Raw genomic sequence first — 23,517 nt, forward strand, 5'->3', positions numbered from 1 at the left:
TCATTAATACACAAAAGAAAGAATAAAGGACCCAGGTTGGAGCCTTGAGGCACCCCATAAGTGAAACTGTAGGTAGAGGAAAGACTACCTTTATACTTTACCATAAATTTCCTACTATTTCATTATGAAGTTAACCAATTAATAATACTGATAGCAGTGGCGTGCGGTGACTTTTCTCACAGGGGACTAGGTTCGAAGAGAATGTGTGCTGTGCAGTGGAGGTCCTGACTAGTATTGTTGACACCAAACAACATAATTTATATGTTTCTGTAAACGCTTCTTCTACCAAGACTCTTTCTTTCAAGAAATGGATAATTTCAATTACAGTTTTATTTAAAAAATCTAAGAATCTGTAAACATATATTAATTCACTCCGCAAATTGTTAAAAAAAAAAAAAAAAACTCCTGTAACTTGATTTAAGGGTCAAAAACAAACAATCAGGAAATCGAGATTTGAAGCACTGAAAATTCTTTAAATCTAACAGCTCAAGAAATTGTAACTAAATGAGATCTTGAAATCTCACCTCCATTTGTTCAATCACAGTATCAATAATGTCATTGAAGAGACGCACATATATTTAATTTTTGGGTCTGTTGAGTCTTCTACTTTAGTCTACGTCTTTTATTAGAAGGTTCCCGTTGTCATCTAATTCTACTTTTCTATAAGTCTTTTCAAAATCGTTTCTTGCATTTCTAAGTTGAGATACCATCTTTTGTACTTTTTGAATGCAATATTTCACATCCAAGGTTTTACTTTAAAGAACGGTGAATAGTGTATTCGTGCGCGAAAAAAAAATGACTGAAAACTTTTAGTAGAAATGTAAAATCGAAATCCTTCAATGGTAACTTTTTTTTTTTTTTTTTTTTTTTTTTTTTTTTTTTTTTTTTGTAGTCATGAAAGCTTCGGTGTTGCAATTATCTGAATCCTCTACAATGTTCTCAGAACACCGTAAGAGTTGTATTTGATTTTCATTTACTGCATGCACAATTCTGGAATTGTAATTCCATCTTATATTGGCAACTGTTGGAAATCGCTTAGTTACTTCTGATTCAGCAAGCGCGTTACAGCGTTTCGATGAATATGAAAAGAAATTTGGAATGCCACTTATTCTAAATATATATATATATATATATATATATATATATATATATATATATATATATATATATATATATATATATATATATATATATATATATATATACATATATATATATATATATATATTACATTCCTTGATGTGATTAACAGACTGTGGATCAACGACATTGAGTCTGTGAGCATAGCAGTGTATGGTGAGTGCACTTAAACACCTTTTCACAAAAGATTGTAAACCGTTCAAATGTCCAGAAAATGTGGCAGCTCCATCCATAGCCTAGTGCTACAAGCTTTTGCTTACAATTAAAGTGAGAGAGGACTTGGGAAGCATGCTCACTTAGACAGGGGCAGATCCAGGACCGATTTCTGGGAGGGGGGCGATTGGTTGTTATACTACTACTTTTAAGAGCTCCAAACTTTGGGATGGGTTATATATATATAAAATAAGAAAGTTTCCTCTTCTGCGGGGGGCAATCGCCCTGCTCGCCCCGCCTGGATTCACCCCTGCACTTAGAGCAGTCGCAGTGCAATCACTAGTAACATCCGCAAAACAAATAAATCTTTCATGAATATTGCCGTCTTTCACGTACCGATTGAATGTTGAGAGATCTTTGCAATGTCCGTAGTTTTGTCCAACACTATTGCTGTAAAAAGTGTATTGTTTATTTCTGACTTAATATTATCCAGAATTACGTCACCAACACATTTAATAATATAATTCTGAATCATGTTTGATGTTCCTTTAAACACTCCTGTGCTGTGAAGATGACAAGTCAACATGGACCTTCCTCTGGCTCACGAAAATGTATACGTAATATAGCAAACCACGTATATTAAATACCAGAAATACCAGACGCAACATAGCATCCATGGAGATGGGGCCCTCCCTAGAACATTTTCTTCGGGCGCCCCTGCAAGTCCATTTAGTATCTTACTTAAAAAGTAACTGAATTATTTCAATATAGTTTCCCTAATTGACAGAATCTTCCTGTTCGTTATGACCTCTAAATGATAGCTCTTGTTTAGCCATAAAACAAGAGGCATAAATCAATCGGTTCGTTAGTTCTCGGTTTGAATCAACTTCTGCATTGCTCGCTCAATTGAAAATCAATTCTGGTTTCCCGAAAGTTTTCAATTTAGTTATTGTGGACAGGTGTGAATAACAGTTTTCATGGCGCAACTTGGGTTTATGAAAATTGTTCATGTCACAAAAGCCATCATTATTCCACACGTCCTTTTTCTATGTGGAACAGAATACAAGGCCAGCAATACAGTTTGTTTCTTGTTTTACATGCAGTTAATTATTTTGAAGAAGCAAAATAATCCGTTTTGATATTATGTATATAATTTTTTAGTTTTGTCTGAATGGAAATGCTTAAAGTTGTTCTACCACTGGTTATTATTTGTTGCTTTTCTTGAAAATTAAGGAATCCAAATGATACCATGAATAATTGGTCCAGAATACAACACTGAAACGGCCGATCTTCACCCCTACTGTCTCCTGTATCAATTGAAGTAATATCACTGCTTGCGCCATCGCTTTGCTGCAAGGGACTCGGTTTCTCAAACGAGTCCCCTTCCATACTTTATTCTTTGAGTCATTTTCAAAATATATTGATAATCTAAAAAGTTCACACTTCACTAGATCTCTTAAAGTGTCAAGATTAATACTGTAAGTTTAATTGCGTTAAAACTATTAACTGTAAAAAGCAAACGAGCATTAAATTCGCTTACGACAGAACGCCCGTGCTTAGAGCTTACACAACATAATATGAGGACTAGCTGGCTGGACCCTGTTCCCTTCCCCGAGAAAAGCCGATTAAAACCCGAGCGTTTCCGATCTGCACCTTGCTGTCGCGTCCAGCACACGGGCGCTGACTAAAGTTGTCAGAACAATTGAACTAGTGTTATTTTACAAAAATAGAGAAATACAAACAATGTTTTCGTTTTCTTTGATATATATTTATCACAATATGCTTTAATTAAAATGCCAGGGGACTAGCCTAGTCCCCTAGTCCCCTTGACGGCACGCCGCTGACTGATAGGTAGATTATATATCTTCAATTTACTAATAAATTATGAGGCAATTTGTCAAATGTTTTGGCAAAGATTGAATAAACAGCATCTATCGGACTACCTTTACGAATCGCTGAAAACACATTATGCATTCGATTTACCAAATTAGTTGTTACAGACTTGCAACTTATATACCCATGTTGATTGATATCAATTTCATACTTTACTTTGTTGTAAACATATTTATAGTTTATTTTCTCAAAAATTTTCGGAATAACAATTCATTATAATAATAATAATAATAATAATAATAATAATAATAATAATAATAATAATAATAATAATAATAATAATAATAATAATAATAATAATAATAATAATAAGCTATATTGCAATTATATGTGGTAAACAAGCCTTTGGCTAGCTGAAGGCTCCACCCCCAGCCACTCGCGTTTGCTCGGCCTATGATTTCGAGTCTATTATGAATCAGCCTTTGCATCAATAGTGAATTTCGTGCATTTGCTCTTAACATTTCCTGAATTTGGCCCAGCTGGGAGTTTTGCCTCCTGGCCCACGCGTTTATTCAGCTTACGGCCTCGCACCTCTTAACCCTTAACGGTTCACTATCTTTTCTGTCTGTTTCCGGCACTGCTTGCAAAATAATATATCCACAGACTACCTTCCGCGTAAAATTTACCAGAGTTGTCACAAGGTGGCAATAGCTTCTCTGGATCGCGGAAAGCATGTACACAAATAACCACAAGGAACAATACCTAAAAATAATAGTCTTCAAACGCAATAAGCAAGATCAAAACATGTGTAGCCAAATGGTAACGAAAACTCGTTAAGGGTTAAACCCATAATTCTACCAAATTTCACGTTTCTTTTCTTATTTCAATTAGTGGTGGGCACAAAAACCGGTTTTGAAAATTCTCAAGAAAAAACGGTTTCGGTTTCTCCAAAAACCGGTTCGGTTTTTCACCGAAACAGGTTTGTTTTCTTCAAAACCGTTTTTTTTTTTTTTTTTTTTCAAATTGTGTTCTATTTCTGACCAAAATAGTGTTTTGTTCTCCGGAAACCGATTCCGTTTCCACAGAAATATATATTTTTTTTGTGTGTGTGTGTGTGTTTTCGAAAAGTTTCCACCGAAACCAGTTGTTGTTTTGTGTTGTTATGTAATATTTGTAATTGGTCTTGTGTTGTAGTAGTATGTAATTGTCTTGTCTTGTTTGGTTATTGTATTATAATTGTATTAACTAATTATATTTGCATTTCAGCTTTAAAAAACAATTATATATATATATATATATATATATATATATATATATATATATATATATATATATGAGACCTGAGATAAGAAATTTAAAGTCAAGTCATGAAAAGCCCCACCCCCAGCTTTGGCTTACAAATAACGAAAGAGAAAAGAGGATATAATGAGAGAAATAAGAGATTTCACAGAGTTAGGGGCACAAGCGTCTGCCAATAAGTCCATAAGAAAATGACCAAGACAAGCGTAGTGAAGGACAAAAACCTAAAAATATTCACTTTTCGCAATTTTCCTGTGGGTCAGTCCCGGAAGGCTACAATCAGATCAAATTTTCATTATTCTAATCCTGTCGAAAATGCCTAAACATTTTGGGGTATAGAAAATGTCCCATATAAATAACATTGGAAAGATTTTTCAGTTCCCCATACAGCCAATATTAAAGTTGGAAATTTTTATTTTTGGTGATTTACTTAGGTAACAGTAATGAAAATGTACAAACATACCATTTTTCAAGTTTTTATTCCAATTCAAAGTACCTAAAATATGAGATTATAGGTCAAAAAAAGTAATATGGGGAATGTTCTCATACACCCTTTAGACTTCCTAAAAATTAAAAATATTCACTTTTGGCAATTTTCCTGTGGATTAGCCCTGAAAAGTTACAATCATGCCAAATTTAAACTTTTCACATCAACCAGAAGTATCCGTTTATTTTACGTCAGTTAGAATAACTTTGAGAGCAGAATTTAATTCGATACAAAAATACTAATTTGCAAATTACTACCGAAATTTAATTAATTTCCCTCAATTTTCAGCTTTCTCGTTTCTCTGAGTGTATTAAATATTTACATATGGAAGGGAAGAGTTTTATCACACAAACCCTGAATATGGATTTCAAACATGGTTAAAAAAAAAAAAAAAAAAAAAATCATCCCACAAGGTAATAACAGAATAAACCATAGAGTGATAATGTATAAACAACTCGCTGAAAAAGTACAAATATGAAGAAAAAATATGCTCAAATTTATACACAATACGACTAATTTATGCGAAACCAGACTACTTACGGGTATATAATCAGGGAGACCGTCTGATATATTAAGTTGTGCTATTTCTGCTTTTAACTTTTTCCTATGATTTGGTTTCTTAATTCCTATGGCTGTTAAATCCTGTAATAAAGAAAAAAATGTATATAATGTTTGAAAATAATCACAAAAAAGGAAAAAAAATGAAATGCAGTTAGACTATATGAGTTCTTGGATTTTGGTGTTCTTTGCTCATCAAGTGACTGAAGAAGAGAACACGAGTGGCTCTTGAAAATATTTTCACACAACACTCAAGTACAATTGTGTATATATTAAACAAACAAGAATTTGAGGGGAAAACCAAAAATGGATCAAAAGATCGCGAACTTGGCCAATAATTAGTTTGTGGATCACAAAATTTTTGAACTGTCCCTAAATCAAGTTTTGCTATTTTCTACAGAATAAGCACATTATACTTAGTTAAGTGATAGTCTGGGTTTGGCTACACTACATGTAGTTCTGCAGATATAAGGCCTACATGAAAATTTTTGATTAAAATATATTGGATCTTTTGATCCAAAAACATATAAATAATAGCTTTAATTATTTTTGTCGTTCAAAAAACGGGGGGTTAGGCCTACTTGGCTCCAGGCTAGATCCGCCACTGTTGAAAATACTATAAAAACAAAATATTAGATTCAAGTATTGTTTTTTGCCTGTAAGTTGATCGCTCATTGGAGAACATACATCTTTTTAATTTACAGTTTACTCCTATCCTAGCAGCATCTAGTATAAGAAGAAAACAGGGGCGTCATTTCAGACTTCGCTTGGGGGGAGGGGCAAGAGCACCATCGACATAAGACTTTCATGTTTTGTACTAGTATATTATTATACAATTAATTAAAGTATATGTGCTCCTCAAAGTCTTTGGGGGAAGGCAATTGCCCCTTCCTGCCCCCCGTAAATGACGCCCCTGGAAAAAAAGGGGGTGACTGATACATCTATCCAAACAGTTAATTACAAATGGCTAACAATGCTCACTGTCTTATCGTCCACAATGTACAAAAGCACTAACATATGATTATCTCTTCCACAGAGAATTTACTTTTTCTTTCCTCCTTTCGGGTCGCACATGTTCTACACTGATGGACAAGATACATGCTAGCAATTACGTAATTAAAAATAAAAATTATGCACGTGAAAAAAAAAAAAGAAATGTAATTATATTGCAAAAAACGTGTGGACAAGAATTCTTAATGCATTTCACATTACCATTGTAATCACGTCAGACTGACCTATTACATAAAACACATACATTATATATTATATATGAACATTACTTTGTGAAAATGTCTATTATTTTAATTCGTTTTAATATTCTTAACAAGCAGAAAGTACATACCCAGTAATTCATTGCCCCATTAGTATATATATATTACACTTCTACGTTCATAGGCGCAGGATGCATTATTGTTTTCGAGGGACTGGACTATTTCAAGTGCACATGAGAGAGTTTTATAGTATAGCATTATATAACCGCATACTGTAAAGTTATATCATTAACACATATCTTTACAAGCACGAAACGAGTACACAGAATTACAAATACACAATATACAAATCTGAAGATTGTATTTTGATTTTATCCCCCAAATTTTACTATACAGGGTGGCCCAAACGTAGGTATGCACTCCTGCATTGATCAAGTACCTGTATAACATTCTAATTTATGGATGTATTTGCTTCGACTGTTCCGGGCTTAAGTTGTAAGTAAAAAGACATTAAGAACAAATAATAAAAAACTAGGTCTACTTGTTTGATAACAATAAGAAATGATCTAAAAATACAGTGAGCTGATTAGTACGGGACTGTATACCTACTTTTGGGCCACCCTGTATTATTTATTTTTCCGTTATTTTTTTCTGTCGAATTGTGTTCAAAGTTTAAACAAAAGAGGTTGTAAGTATGAGCAGAAAACAGAGTTGCTTAGCTAGGAGACACTTAAAAAAAAAAAAATAAAAAGTTAATTATGTCTTAGGAGGATGGCTCAAAAAGTTCTTATCTTCGCCATGAAGAGATGTGATAGAAAAAAAAATGCGCAATTTCACTAATATGTATGCTAATTTGTGTCTTTACAGGTCCAGTTGAATCGGTGTTACAACCAGAAAACTAAGCCGCGAGAGTACGCTGGACAAAATCGAATACCGAGCTGGGATTAGGTTTCTCCATTTTCAAGGAAAATCGGCACAAATGATATACGAAGAGACAGCGACTGTGTACGGTAACAAATGCCCATCTTATGATACACTGAAACGCTGGAAGAGAGGATTCAAATGTGGTCCTACATGTCCACAGGATGACCCAAAAGGAGATCGTCCCTCAACAGCTACGGACCTAAGCGTGGGGCAAAAGTTGATCAGCTAGTGATTCAAGATAGAGGTGTCTCTATTCATTGTTTCGCTAGAGAGGTGATCATTAGTAGGGGATCCGTTCACATAATAATACATGACACAATAATACCCAAAGCAGTAAGTAAGGTGGGTTCTCCGATTGTTGACATCTTTCCAAAAAATATCATACTATAATGACAAGGATGTTTCTGCAAACACATTAGTGACTATGGATGAATGCTGTGTGTCTGGCCCTGAAACCAAACAATAATAAGGTCCACCATCTGTAAAAAGGATAAGATACAAAATTCATGTAACAAGGTCATGTTCATATTTTGGGACCATAACTGTGTGATATTGACTAATTTCTTACAAAAAAAGCTACGGGATGTTATTGAACTAAAGACATGAGGATTGATCACGAAAAGGGTGTTGGTGCTAGCGGACAATTTTTATGGGCCAATGTGGCTACGAAACTTTGGCCCCACTCTCCAACCATATTAGCCAACTTGGTTCCATCTGATTACTTTCTTCTTCCAAATATTAAAAAATGTTTGCAGAGTAGCGGTTTTTTTTTTTTTTTTTTTTTAAGTGATGAGGAAGTCACTAATATGATGGAAACCTGGTTTGCCTCCGATTCCGCAGACGATTTCACAGATTGATCCACACATATGAGAAATGTAAGGCAATACGAGATGAATATAGGGTGGCTCAAAAGTAGGTCCTGTACTGATCAGCTCACTGTATTTTATATAATCCCTTATTGTTATCCATCAAATAGATTTAGTTTCTTTATTATTTGTTCTTAGAACCTTTTTATTTATACCTTAACCCCAGAACAGCCGAAGCAAATAAACCCATAAGCTAGAATGTTATACTTGATCAATGCAGGGGTGTATACCTACTTTTGGGCCGCCCATGTATAGAAGGACGCGTTCGTGGCCCAATTGCTAATCTCTATGGTAAGAGTAAGAACATTCTGCCTCCCCTCGTATTTTTTCCGTATATCATAAGAAAATGGATGAAATATTTGAGACTAAAGTTTAATATTAAAGTGTGTTATAACAGTGGATTGTAATGTAATAAAGAAATTTACTTCTGTAAACAAGTGGAGGTTATTCATACTGTATAAAGCTAAGTTAGATTTGTATGCATAAATGAAAGGTAATAACAATATAAGTTACTATAACTAGCTTCGTCTTGTTGAGCAGTTACTCTTACAATTTTTAATATCTGAAAGTTGAAGGCTAGACTTAATCGATTAAATAATTCAACAGAGTCGATCTTAGTGAATTTAATGATTCATATTTCAACCACTATCGTAAACTTTATTATTATTATTATTATTATTATTATTATTATTATTATTATTATTATTATTATTATGCTGATTCCATACTTTTAATTAAAATTTAATTTAATTTTAGACAAATGCCGAATACAAGTATAGAAGAAATGGATGCAGTCCCTTTAAATGATCAACAATGTATTTAAATAACTACCAGCGAATATACTTAATGAAACAATAGGACACATATTAATAATAATACAGAATTAATGAAAAGTTCAACACTTCCTGAAAATTTATACGTCTAAGTCGTATTACAAACGTTTCAGTGAGAAATTTTCGCCATTTTCAGTGCTTACTTCAACAAAATTCTACGACGCTTATGATAGAATGAAGTTTTTTTTTTTTTTTTAAAAAAAAAAATAATACTGCTAGCTGCACACTAGGTGAAATTTATGAATTTCTTAACATCTGGTTTATTGGCACATTCATTTAGAAACGATAGAAATTAGTTTCATAATACGCCATATTGGAATAAAGAGGTGTTAGAATTAGCGGCACTGATTTCTATATAACTTCGAAGGTGGAGCTGTGTGCGGAGAGGGAGGTAGAAGGCATTTAAGTATGTGTTTTGTTGTCAGATATCCGAGAAAAATTCAACTTAAGATTTTAACCAGATCTTCGGAGATTGAAGATTTTTTTTGGGGGGGGGAGGGAGCTTCGGCATCCGTGTTTACAATCCCGTAGAGCAACTATTTATGTACCAGTATTCCTGCAGGAAGAACAGTCATTAAGAAGGGAAGAAGGTTCTTCAAAACTTTAGTACTTCGAGCACCGCAGAAGTTCATTAAAGTAAGCACTGAAGATGATGAAAATTTCCCGCTGAAACACTTCCAGTACGAGTTAAACCTGGAAGCAGGGGCGTCATTTCAGACTTTGCTTGAGGGGAAACAAGATCACCATCGGCATAAGGGTTTCACTTTTGTACTAGATTATTAGTAGACAATCAAAGTATATGTATTCTTCAAACTCTTGGGCGAAGGGACAATTGCCTCTTTCTGTCCCCCTAAATGACGCCCCTGTTAAGAAGTGTTCAATTTTTATCAATATGCCAGTGACTGTAATAAAAGTTATTGTAAATAGTGTACGCAACCTTGCTATTTTACGGTAATATTTTGTCTATACTTCTCTTAAATAAAGTATAATAGTGTACAGTCATGAGCAAAAGTGAACATCCATCTATATATTTTTTTAAAATTTTTTTATGAAAATATAATTAAGACCAGACTTTAATTTCACATTTCAGTGAACTAAACACGACGTGGTTTTCTTCAAGTTACAGCAAGCTGTAATGAGCTCGGTTCACACACACCGAAGGTTTTGAAAAAAAAAAAAAAACTCTGAGTGGATTTAATAATTTCAAGTGGTAAACTTGCCTCTGGTGTCATCCGTGATATAGTGGGCATATCGTAACCAGCCGATGCGAACAGAGGAAAATATTCTTCAAAATGAAAATCCATCAGCCAAGCGTGAATAATGTCCTGGTCCTATGAAAGAAACAGAAATTAAATTTTATTAGCACACATTAAGGAATGCGTAAGAAAAAACAAATATAGAATTTACAATACAGATCTAAAAAATGTACTGAGTATTTCAAATTTTGACTAGTTTAACAAGTTGTAATAGTAATCAAAGAGGACACTTCGCCAAGGAGAATTCCTAACATCTTCTGGTAAAATAATTGGTGGCAGTGACAAGGCTACAGTGGGAGGGGGGAACAAAGGACGTGCGCGCCCCTGGTGGCATCATCTGACCGCCGAGTGCCTTCCAGACATCTTACACTGTAATGCAGGTCAACAAAAAAATACCTGCATCCCCCAAAAGTCTTTGCCCCTCCCGCAAGAAATTAAAGCTGGCGCCGTCACTGATTGGTGGTTATATGTTCTAATACAGGGTTTCTCAATCTGGGAGTCGCGACCCCTCGGGGCTCGCGAAGATAAGCAGAGGAGATAAATACAATTAGAATCTAATACCGAAAAATCATTTTAAATACTATTTTGAATTTTGTTCTGATAAACATATATTTTTATTTTTATACATACTGCTAAGAACAACAAAAAATAGGCCTACTAAATACTTCCAAAGGGGGTCGTGGTGGCTCAGTAGTAGAGCGTTCACCTCTGGTGCACGGGGTCCCGGTTCAAACCCTACTTCCGCCAAGTGAACTTCGTGGTGGACAAATACCGTGTGCATGGGTTTCCTCGCGGTTCTCCCGTTTCCTCCCACTTTCTTCATCCACTAAATCATCCATTTCTCATCATCACCGTTTCCTTTAGCCTAGCCGGCATAAACGTGGGACGTAAAACTCAAAAATTTAATTTAATTTTCATAAATACTTTCAACAAGTGCATAATTATGTAAAAATCAATTTGAATAAAAGAGGTACGATATCACACTAATAAGAATTGCATATTGAAATACCGGAAAAATACAAATACAACAAAACTTACATATTGAAATACAATTAAAATTGACAGCTAATGAGATATTTGAGTATGGTGTGATTTCACTAGTGTGGCAATGTCCGGTGCAATCTTAGTGACGCATATTATCAAGCCATTAAAAATACTCAATAACTTTTTTTTTTAATAACTGTCCAAGATTTTCTAACCAAACTTAGAAATCACTTTATTTTATTATTATATGACTTAAAATTAAGGGAATTATGAAGTTTTAAAATTTTCAAACGGCCTCCATTTTGAAACAGTATGATGGATTGGATTTGATATTTGTAATATGAATGAACTGACCAAATTTGGTTTCAATCCATTCGCTTTTAGGGAAGTTATTGTATCCACTACATACAACAGATGGATTCCACTATTAAAGAAATAGATGGATATCGTGAGATCTCCGCAATATGTATATTAAAAATCCCACACAAGCTTATTACAAACCAGAAATTATAAAAGGGGTCGCTGGCAAGAAGTGATAAATTGAGGGTCGTGATTGAGAACCACTGTTCTAGTATCATCTGATAATAATAATGTCAGATTCGACTCTGATTACCAATTATCAGTAAGCTAACCAACAAAATTTTATCAGATGATCGTAAAATTGTCCGTATAAAGTGATTCTGCATTCCATTACCATTCACAATTCCATTACAGTTTATTTAGTACATCGCATACAGCAAAGAAAGAAAGAAGAAAAAAAGCTAGACGAGTGGTAATGGCCATATCAGTAATTGAAATCAAAATAAATAAACGAATTTATTTCACATGCAATCTGGAAGAGTTTCCAATTACAAACGTGTTTGATTTTCCTTGTTATGTTCTGAAATTGTGGCGCTCTCATTAAGGCCAGATACAAGCTACAGAGCACTTACATTTCAAGATCTAAAAGAAGCCTCTCTGTACTCAATTGATTGATTCATTTAATCTAAAAAACCTTCGTATTAAACTGATTCGCTCGTTTGATCTAGTTTTGCAGCACGCGAGAAAACGATTCACATCTAAACCTTCTTGATACAGAGTTTCTGGGTCAAAACAAGTTATTGTTTTATTGAAAACGCCAATGCATTATAATAAACCTTTAACCGGTTTTATTATATCCTCAAGAAATAACGGACAAAACAACTTTCTCGAAACAAATCCCCCTTTTTAAGAAATCTTTACGCTTACAAGTTACAAAATGTGTCAAGATGAGCATTTAAAGACAAGTTTGTTCATTTTATTAAACAAATGAACTAAAAATATCTTCTTTTCGTATTAACTAAAGAAATATCAAAACATTCTTGTATTTGCACATACCAGGTACGATCACACCAGCGGCGTATTTAGGTGGGTATCGGGCAAAATCCATCCCCCCAAATAAATTTGTTAGTTTTTCGCATTTCATATACAATAATAATCCTTAGTACCATTTCTAAGAATTTCATTGACTTTCCATTTTCTTATGCTCTTTGTTCAGAAATTATACTATATTTGTCTGTACTTCATTTCATGTAAGAACTGCGTTGTTTTTTTCTTTCTTTCGTCCATTCTACTCTTCTGTTTCTTTTTCTTAGTTGTTACTTTCTTTCGTTTCTTCTATCATACTTTCGACCGTTGTTAGTTGTGATTCAAGTTGGTGTCGTCGTTAGTAACACCTAAACTAAGAGGAGCTGATAAACGAAACTGGTGTTCCACACCAACTTACACAGATATCAACATAACGGGACTTCAGCTATTATAGCAAAGGAATATTTACATTGTTTAGTTTCGGATTTGCTTGGGAAGGGGGTAATATCCTCCACCAACATGCGAGTTTCACATTTTTTCCTGGTATATTAGTAGACTATCGATTAAAATATATTTTATTCTCAAACTCAGGTGGGCAATTGTCACCAGTTGCTTCCCTGTGTTGTGCATAGCCCCCGAAACAAAATGCTAAATAGGTCACTGAATGACATATATTATAATGGAGTGGGCCGCGGCGGCTCAGTGGTAGAGCGTTCACCTCTGGTGCTTGGGGTCCCGGGTTCGATCCTAGCCTCCGCCAAGTGAAGTTTGTGGTGGACAAACACCGTGTGCGTGGGTTTTCTCGGGGTTCTCCCACTTTCTTCATTCCATCATTTCATTCATTTCTCATCTTCACCGTCTCCTTTAGCCTAACCGGCACAATCGTGGGGCGCAAAACTCAAAGATTTCATTTCATTTTATATTATAATGGAGAAGTTCTCTTTAATTGATAATTTTAATTATTCTGTATTACTGCGCATGTTTTCAGTCATAGTTCATTCTGTACTAAAGCCACATTGCTACATCCAAAGTTGCCAACCTTAGAGGGCAAAATTATCGATTTTAGTCTTTAAAATTATCGTATATTCGTTAGGCACATGATTATTGTAGGAACATGTATAATACTACTAATAATAATAACAATAATATATAGTTGTAAACTCATCTAGTATTCTTCAGTTTTGAACTCCACATTAGCGTCATTGTTCTCACAATTATTTTTAATCCTTGTTAACACTAATTTGAACAACAATATTTCCATCCCCTCTTAAACGTAACTGAATTGTCCTCGCCAAAATTGTTGCTTGAAACTCCTTTCATGTGTAGCGTCAGAATGATTTGATATATTTTAAAAAAAATCAATATTCAAAAAGTTACTATTAATCACATTTAGTGATACTAAATAAATCCTCTTAACAGAAACGGTCGGTGGTAAGCACGGTGGCTCAGTGGTAGAGTGCTTACCTCTTGTGCGTGGGGTTCCTAGTTCGATCTCCGGCCAAGTTAAGTTTGTGGTGGACAACACCGTGTCCGTTAGTTTTCTCTGTTCACTCTTATTCCGTCAATTCTTCCATCTGTTCACTTGCCTTAATCATACGTTTCTTAGCCAAGGTCGCTGATCCTGGGGTGGCCGAGGGGGCCCGCCCCCCCCCCAAAAGCTCATGTGGGTCCCCTCGTTGTATTTATAAATTTACAATATTTGGCACAATTTGAATGTAATTTGTCTTAAAATCCTCATATATGCTTTCTGCATCTGAATGAGCCCCCCCCCCCATTTACAGAGAAATCGGCGCCCTTGTCCTTAGCGTAAAGAGCACAAGCATGGAACGTTAAACTGAAAATAATAATAATAATAATAATAATAATTTCATTTAATTTCAACAGAAACGGTGACAACATTTGATTCTTGCCACCGCATTTAAATCAGAAACTACTGAATTCGAACATTTTTTCCTCTGATTTAACAGGATCTCTAGTTACAAAGATACCAGCATTTTCCTTTGTTTGTTGATTTACGTCAATATTACTCTTTTTGGTCAAAATATTTCTGGTCACTCTGTTGTTGTTATGTTGCGAGAGCAGTGCCACTAACGGACACGGTAATAACTTACTTGATATGACACTGATCTGCTTTGAATTGAAATTAGTTTTATTTGTCATGTATCTTCAAAATGTCCAAAACAATATGTTTTCTCACAGATCTAAGGACTAAATACCCCCTTATTATACCATGCAAAAGTGTATTGTATTATTCAATTCGAAAATGTCTTTTTTTTTCTCTCTCGTTTAAAATATATACAAACCCTATACATCCATTCTAGGAAAGTATGTTCAAAATTGAGGCGTGTGCAACTTTCAAATGATGTTCAACTTCAAGAGAGAAAAAGCTGATGATAGCTATCACAAAAGAAAGGCCAAATATCTCCGCTTCCATGAAAAGAAGATTGCTAAAACCGTAATGTTTTTCACACTACTCAACGCCCGATTGAGCTTTTGAGCTTTTTTATTTCTTTCCTGTTTTTAAAGCAAAATCCGGGTCATACTTTGTTTACATGACGTACAAGAATCTCTTCTGGTTCCACAGATTGATCACAACAAAGTGCGCCATCTACTTTGTAATTATCTGTTACGTAACAAAGACTTCATCTGCGCCACCTATCCACAAAAAAGGAAACGTTAATTTCCCCCTAGTGTGAAAAGGGCCAACATGATCCGTCCGCCCAAAGATCATTGGCATGACATCCAGAAACAAAGCCCTGTTTTACTCTATTCAGTGACTCTTCTTCTCTCTCTTTTTTTTTTTTTTTTTTTTAACACTGTGATAGCGTGCAATATATATGGACAAACAAAACAAATGAATAATACACCGACACGAACGCCCTCACTTGTTCACACACATATACGATATGGAAACAAAAAGCAAATCAGTTTTCACGTCATAAACATACGATCACTTTATTTATCGTGATGGCTGCTGGCATGCAGTATAAGGCAATTTTAATTATTTATTTTCAAACACTCATAGAGAAGCGGGAAGTGTTATGTAAACAGATAAAGGCAATAAACCATCATTTTGCCACAATCTGGATCGAAAATTGAACAGATTTTCGTATTATTAAGAGTGCAGTTTATATTATAAGGTAGGTTACTTATGTGACTGTAGTTAGGTAAGGCGTAAGGGTACAAAATTAATTTATTACCTGCAGGAAAGGGGTGGATCCAAGCCCGTATCCACGGGGGGCCTAAATTTTTTCTGGACCCCTAAAATTTTCACGCTAGGCTTGCAAATGAACTATAATATGATTGGATCACACCCCCACTAACTTCTACCGGCCCCCCCTACTTGTTTGGGCTGGCTACAATCCTGGGTGGATATTTCCGATGCCAAATTGAGAGAAGGCTTCAGAAAATTTGAAGTGTTTACGATGTAGACTTGTTTAAATGTGCTCTTTGTAGTCTATAACATACACTCATGTCCAAAATTAGTGTCGCATGTCTATAAATATGTTGCTGTAGGAATATAATATGATAACGAATTCGCACGGTATTTATTATAATGTTAGTATGGGTATAATCGGCAAATACATGTATGTGGCAAATTTCATGTCAAAAGAACAGTAAATAAGAACCATAAAACGAAAATAAAACTTTCTTGTCCATTTAGCAACATTTTGTTTTACTCATTCTAATTTTGGTATTTGTAATTCCTTTCCTATGAAGTTTACTACAAATATGCATTTCCCGATTATACACATCGTATCAGTATTAAAAGTACTCTGCAAAATCATTATCAAATTATATTCTTACAAGAAGACAGTTATAGACATGCGACAATCATTTTGGACATTAGTGTACATGGTATTCTCAACGATACTGGCAAACACTGCCGGCAAAGACATGAAAACAAAATATAGACAAACATGGGTGATAAATGCGTCAGTTCGTAATTACATAATAGGTTGAAATAATTATTGGAACGATACAAAAAAAGCTAGGAAATGAAATGTCCGATCAAAATCGGTTGAAGAGACTAATAGTTATTTTGAACAGTAAATTCCGATCATACCAGTGCATATAGAGTATCTTTAATATTAGAAGTCTGATTTATAGAAAACGTTTTGTCCCGTCTCTTCTCCGCATGCACTAGCGCATTAATGAAATTCACGGCACGAAATAATTACTTCTTTGTTTTATGTTCAATTTTCCGTGGTTCTGAAAAAAAAATTTCGACTAGTACAGTGCCGAAGTGACACTTTCCTGTTATGAATTACTTGTTAAAAGTTTGTGTGCGTTGTTTCCAAACTCCCTGTACAGTATAATCAGCAGTCACAAGCCGACGCCAGCTTTGATTTCTTGCGGGGGCAGAGTATTTTTGTATATACCGAAAATACCGTAATGTTATATTGCCTGACCTACCTGAAAATACACTATGCTACCGGGGGAGACTGGCCTCCTTACCCCCTCTAGCGGCGTCACTGACACTCCGACAAAAAGTATTAGGTCTACTAGTCTAGAGACGTTTTGCAGAACAAAGGGGGAAAGTAATTTTCGCTTCAGTTTATAAGAACTTTAAAAAAATATATTAATTTCAAGCCTAAAACAATTCGTCTTAATAATAATAATAATAATAATAATAATAATAATAATAATAATAATAATAATAATAATAATAATAATAATAATAATAATAATATATGCATGGATTGCATGTAAACTATTCCAATATGTGCTGTCCAGATTCATTTGATGTTACAAATAAATTGTATTCAGAGGCCCCATCACTGCGAAATTACAATACCGCTAATTTTACAGTAATTATGTGATATCTTCAAATAAATAAAATATAATCGAAAGCTCGCTAGACAATAAATTTTACATATGATACAATTTATCACGACTCACTTATGTGGTTTCGATTTCTAGACATTTAGAAAATCGGCAGCATTTATTTTCGCGTTTCTAAATGGCTGCACACGGAAAGCTACTAGGTGACTCGTGATAACGGTATCTCATGCAAAATAATATTGTCTAGCGCTCTCTTGTTCCACATTTCGATTATATTTTATCTATTTGAAAATATCACATAATTACTGTAAAATTAGCGGTATTTTAATTTCGCAGTGACTAGGCCTTTTAAGTCACGTCCATGAATATTTATATTCTATGCAATATGATGGAAAATATATTCTTGTCTATTGAGCTTTCAGTAAACACATTATGCAAGGCCGTGGAGGACGTGAAACTTCCCCGTGTATGAATCACTTTAGCGTGGGCTCAACTTCTTTCCCCACTCTCTTCGGACAATTACATAGCTGGTCAGAACTAAACACAAACTACCACACTTTTAACAAACAAAAAGAACAACTTTCTTTTTTGGATTCTTGCGTAACAAGGCTGTATTCTCCTTCTGGACTCTTCCTTTTTTCTTTAACGTCTTTGGAATGTATGCGGAAATGCCGATGTACTTTAAAAAATGATGTATTGGACAAGCAGTAGCTATGCACGAAGAATCATAAAAAGCCCATCAAGACCTTGTAAGAATAGCCTGTTTTTTTAATGGTATTAAACGTGCTAAAAAAAAGAATATAAAAATAGTAGGCAGTTTAGTGGCACATAATGTGCAGTATTTTCCATGTTTATAAATGTCTGTTCCAATGTTGCACACTCGTGTAAAAAAAACAGTTTTAAACTTCATGTATATAGTAGAGTGAATAGATGTATTGGATAAAAGTGATTGTAGACTAGTGCATGAAACTTATTTCGCTTTTGGATTTATGTATGTTGGTGTCTACCGCTTATTTCAATTGAAATGGTGCCACCAATTGGTGACTATCGCTTATTTCAATTCACGTGCTGTCATCGATTGGTGACTATCGCTTATTTCAATTCACGTGCTGCCACCGATTGGTGACTATCGCTCATTTCAATTTACCTTTAAAGAATGTTTTCATACAATATTGTAAACAAAAACGTTTCCCTGCTCATAGCTCATATAAAACGTTTCAGTATTTCTCAGATATTGAAACTCGCGTTCCTCATTGAGAATGGGGAGCAGGATGGAATGCCGTGCAGCAGACGGTGGACACATTGAACATTTTTAATGTATTGCAAAAAGCTTTGAAACTTCCACTTTCCATTGGTATAAAGATTGTTCATTTTGGATTTGTACTTTAATAAATACACATCTTTAAAAATGAGTCCATCATTTATAATAACCCTGTATTTAACTCGCGAATGGTGATGTTCTATTTTTATATTGAGCAATTATTGTACAAAACTTAACCCTTCATTTCCTCGAAACCCTATATATGTATGTATTCTTGACTAGCTGCTTTTAGCCCTACACACTACTATTCCGCTAATATTTTGAGAACGGCACACTGTTTCATTTTGGCTTAATTTGCTTGAGCGCAACAAACAAACAGTACATGACATAAAGCTGCTTTCGACCTGGTTAATGGAGAGATTCTGGTTGGCCCTTTGTTTATGAGTAAATGTTTGCCTAATACGGTTACAGTTCCAGTGTTTTAATGGCAAAGACTCTGCCATCAAGCAGTGCAACATCCGAGCATTTGTCCGTGCTAATCTCCCAACAACAGATCAAATAATGCGCCTGGGCCTTGCATATATGATGTTCATCCTGTCGTTATGAGAAGAGGCAGGAAGCCATATGACTTCTGGATTTATGGATGCACACGATAAAACATGCACCATTCACTCATAATGCAGGGTTGGAAATTATTCGTGAGAGAAATTTTACTGTTCACATTAGTGGTACTATTACACAAAAATAAACTTTTTTTTTTTTAGTTTTATTTCGAAAAAAATGTGTGTGTGTTTTAATATCTTAATATCCGTTTTCAACGAGTAGTAACTCACATGCAATTTGATACTATATATTATTATTTGGCGCGTCTCCTCTAATCTTTCATTTACGTTACTGAATATTTAAGGAGCGTGATGATAGAGCACGCGCCTTTAGGCTAGAACGTTTGTTTTTTATTTATTCGCAGATTCAGACACAATCGAAGGAACACATCCAACGGGAAATATTGAGAATTGATTTCAGAAATATTACTCGGAAGATAAATTGGGCAAGACCCAGGGGTGCACCCACGGGAAGTTCCAACCGGTTCTGGATCCCCCTTTAAAAAAAAAATCCTTATTCAACATGCATTTGTACACTTTGTCACTGAAACAACACTTATTTAACAAGGAAATGATTGACGTACGATGAACATTTGATCTTACACTTCACCTGTACTTTTCTTATACAGGCGCGGATCCAAGGGGGGCTATAGGGGCTGTAGCCCCTTGACGCTCAGGTATACACTGGATAAAATGGGCTTCAGTCCTGCTTTACACTGGATAAATCTATAAACTGTGGTTTAGCCCCTCCCTTGATCATATCCTGGATCCGCCACTATATATATATATATATATATATATATATATATATATATATATATATATATGTGTGTGTGTGTGTGTGTGTGTGTGTGTGTGTGTATGTGATCAAAAGTATCCGGACACCCCAAAAACATACGTTTTTTATATTAGGTGTATTGTGCTGCCACCTACTGCCGGTTACTCATTATCAGCGACCTCAGTAGTCATTAGACATTGTGAGAAAGCAGAATGGTGCGCACCGCGGAACTCACGGACTTTGAACGTGAAATGAAATGAAATTTTTGAGTTTTACGTCCCACGATTATGTCGGTTATGCTAAAGGAGGCGGTGATGATGAGAAATGAATGAAATGGTGGAATGAAGAAAGTGGAAGAAAACGGGAGTACCCCGAGAAAACCCACGAGCACGGTGTTTGTCCACCACAAAGTCCACACGGCGCGAGCTGGGATCGAACCAGGGGCTCCAAGCACCGGAGGTGAACGCTCTACCACTGAGCCACCGTGCCCTCGGACTTCGAACGTGCTCAGGTGATTGGGTGTCACTTGTGTCAGAAGTCTGTACACAGATTTCCGCACTCCTAAACATCCCTAGGTCCACTGTGTCTGATGTGATAGTGAAGTGGAAACGTGAAGGGACACGTACAGCACAAAAGCGTACAGGCCGACCTCGTCTGTTGACTGACAGAGACCGCCGACAGTTGAAGAGGGTCGTAAAGTGTAATAGGCAAACATCTATCCAGACCATCACACCGGAATTCCAAACTGCATCAGGATCCACTCCAAGTACTATGACAGCTAGGCATGAGGTGAGAAAACTTGGTCGAGCGGCTGCTCATAAGCCACACATCACGCAGGTAAATGCCAAACGACGCCTCGCTTGGTGTAAGGAGCGTAAACATTGGATGATTGAACAGTGGAAAAACGTTGTGTGGAGTGACGAATCACGGTACACAATGTGGCGATCCGATGGCAGGATGTGGGTATGGTGAACGTCATCTGTCAGCGTGTGTAGTGAAAACAGTAAAATTCGGTGGTGGTGGTGTTATGGTGTGGTCGTGTTTTTCTTGGAGAGGGCTTGCACACCTTGTTGTTTTGCGTAGCAGGCCTACAGTGATGTTTTAATCACCTTCTTGTTTCCCACTGTAGAGCAATTCGGGGATGGCGATTGGTCTTTCAACACGATTGAGCACCTGTTCATACTGCACGGCCTATGGCGGAGTGGTTACACGACCATAACATCCCTGTAATTGACTGGCCTGCACAGAGTCCTGACTTGAATCATATAGAACTCCTTTAGGATGTTTTGGAACGGCGACAACGTGCCAAGCCTCACACCGACCTACATCGATACCTCTCCTCAGTTCAGCACTCCGTGAAGAATGGGTTGCCATTCCCCAAGAAACCTTCCAGCACCTGATCGAAACTATGCCTAGGCTAAGGGTGGGGCAACACCATGTTGAATTCCAGCAGAACCGATGGAGGGCGCCACGAACTTGTAAGTCATTTTCAGCCAGGTGTCCGGATACTTTTGATCACATAGGATATATATATATATATATATATATATATATATATATATATATATATATATATATATATATATATATATATATATATATATATAGTGGCAGATCCAATAATTTTGCAAAAATCAATAATTTCAGTCAATTTTCTGAAGGTTGAAGGGAAAGGATTCACCGAAAGCAGACAATTAGCATTTTCAGGGGAACCTCATTCACACCACAAATGCCTGAAGGCATTTTTTTTTTTTTAAATTCAAATGTACTGGCAGTTATTTGGTGCATTCCCTCATAAAATCCTGGACCCGGCCTGTATATATATTCTGGTTGGTGTTAAAGATTGTAAATGGAACTAAATCAAAAACCAATCAACTGAATTAATAGGGGACTTCTACTCCCTCAATGGTCTCTTTTCTTTTCTTTTCTTGCATTTCCGAACCAAAAAAATTATCTGGTCATACCCAAATGTCGACTGAACACTACAAGTTATCTTTGAGTAAATTGAAGAACAAAGGGATCCTCTTGTGTCTATCTGAGAACACGTGTGAATTTCCAACGCTGGACATGTCACAAAAGCAAAGACACTTAAACCCCCTTCTCATCAACCAGGTGGCTATTCAAAATTCATCATTGAGCCATTTTGGTCATGTCTTTTCAGCTGCCAAAGGAAGAAAATAAAAAATAAAAAAAGCAGGTGGTTTGTCGGTCACTCATCAACATGACAATGGCATAGTGGCGAGTGATGGGGTTGACGAGTTACCATGGAGAAGCCTTCATTGATGATAACACAACATGAGACAATGGACATGTGGATTCCCCTTCCCCTATCATAGGAGAATACGACACATGGGAGCAGTTGTTTCACTGCAATATGAAAACTAAGGGGATCGCAGACATTGTATTGTTTTCACTTGATAAATGAAAAGATGTATAGTGCGGGAAGTTCTTCGGAAATAATTACTTTTTTGTTCTTTTATCTCGGATAACATAATATACATTAAGTTGACATGTATTAAGAATAGTTTAAACTTCAATATGGTATTATTTAACCAACACGATGGCAGCTCAGTAGTTTTAAAGTCTTACATGACTATATGAGATCGAGGCATTCTTGTTTCTCTGAAATACAACAAAAGAACTCTTCATATTAATGCATCTCGCCTACGAGACGAAACGAGTTTAAGCTGTCTCATGTCTTGAAGTATATCTGTTCATATTGGAAGAGCTCTGTCTCTCTTTTCTCGTTTTGTGGTTAACTTTTACAGCTGAACTCCACGGTCTTATTTCTATTATGTAACCAGGGCCGTGCCGTGGAAAATCAGCGCCCGGGGCGGAAGTATACGACGGCGCCCCCCATACATATATTTCAAGTAATTTTTCCTTTCTTTTGCCCCCTTTTTCTACCGATTTTTCGCCCCTTTACTTCGGCGCCCGGGGCCGTCGCCCCGCTCGCCCCTTTCCCCCCACGGCACGGCCCTGTATGTAACGACGACGTTTCAAGGTTACACGGGCGCCCATGTAGCGAGACAGGACGGGGATGCAGTCCTTTCTTCCAGAGCTGATGCATAGCTAAACTGTAAGCATTTTTGATTTTGGAGACCCGGGTTCGATTTTTAGCATTCGAAAAAAAGACCAAATAAGTAGTGTTCCTGTTGTAGTGTCGTCTAGTTTTCGATATGAGACGAAATTTTCACGAGTCTTAGGCAACACTAGTTCAA

At 35.9% G+C, this 23,517-nt stretch overlaps 1 protein-coding gene across 4 annotated transcripts in view; it reads right to left on the minus strand.

Moving 5' to 3' along the window:
- The window catches only part of ckn (CRK like proto-oncogene, adaptor protein), a 580,084-nt gene that overhangs the window by 49,874 nt on the left and 506,693 nt on the right, over positions 1–23,517 (minus strand). For all 4 annotated transcript variants that reach the window (XM_081732142.1, XM_081732141.1, XM_081732139.1 and 1 more), the window contains exons 6-7: positions 10,525–10,635; positions 5,453–5,554 (exon numbers count right to left, since the gene is read on the minus strand). In XM_081732142.1, coding sequence (XP_081588268.1) covers positions 5,453–5,554; positions 10,525–10,635 — 213 coding nt within the window. The remainder of the gene's footprint in view (positions 1–5,452; positions 5,555–10,524; positions 10,636–23,517) is intronic.

Source organism: Thermobia domestica, chromosome 11 (genome assembly GCF_964235325.1).
Source record: "Thermobia domestica chromosome 11, izTheDome1.hap1.1, whole genome shotgun sequence".
Classification (NCBI taxonomy): domain Eukaryota; kingdom Metazoa; phylum Arthropoda; class Insecta; order Zygentoma; family Lepismatidae; genus Thermobia; species Thermobia domestica.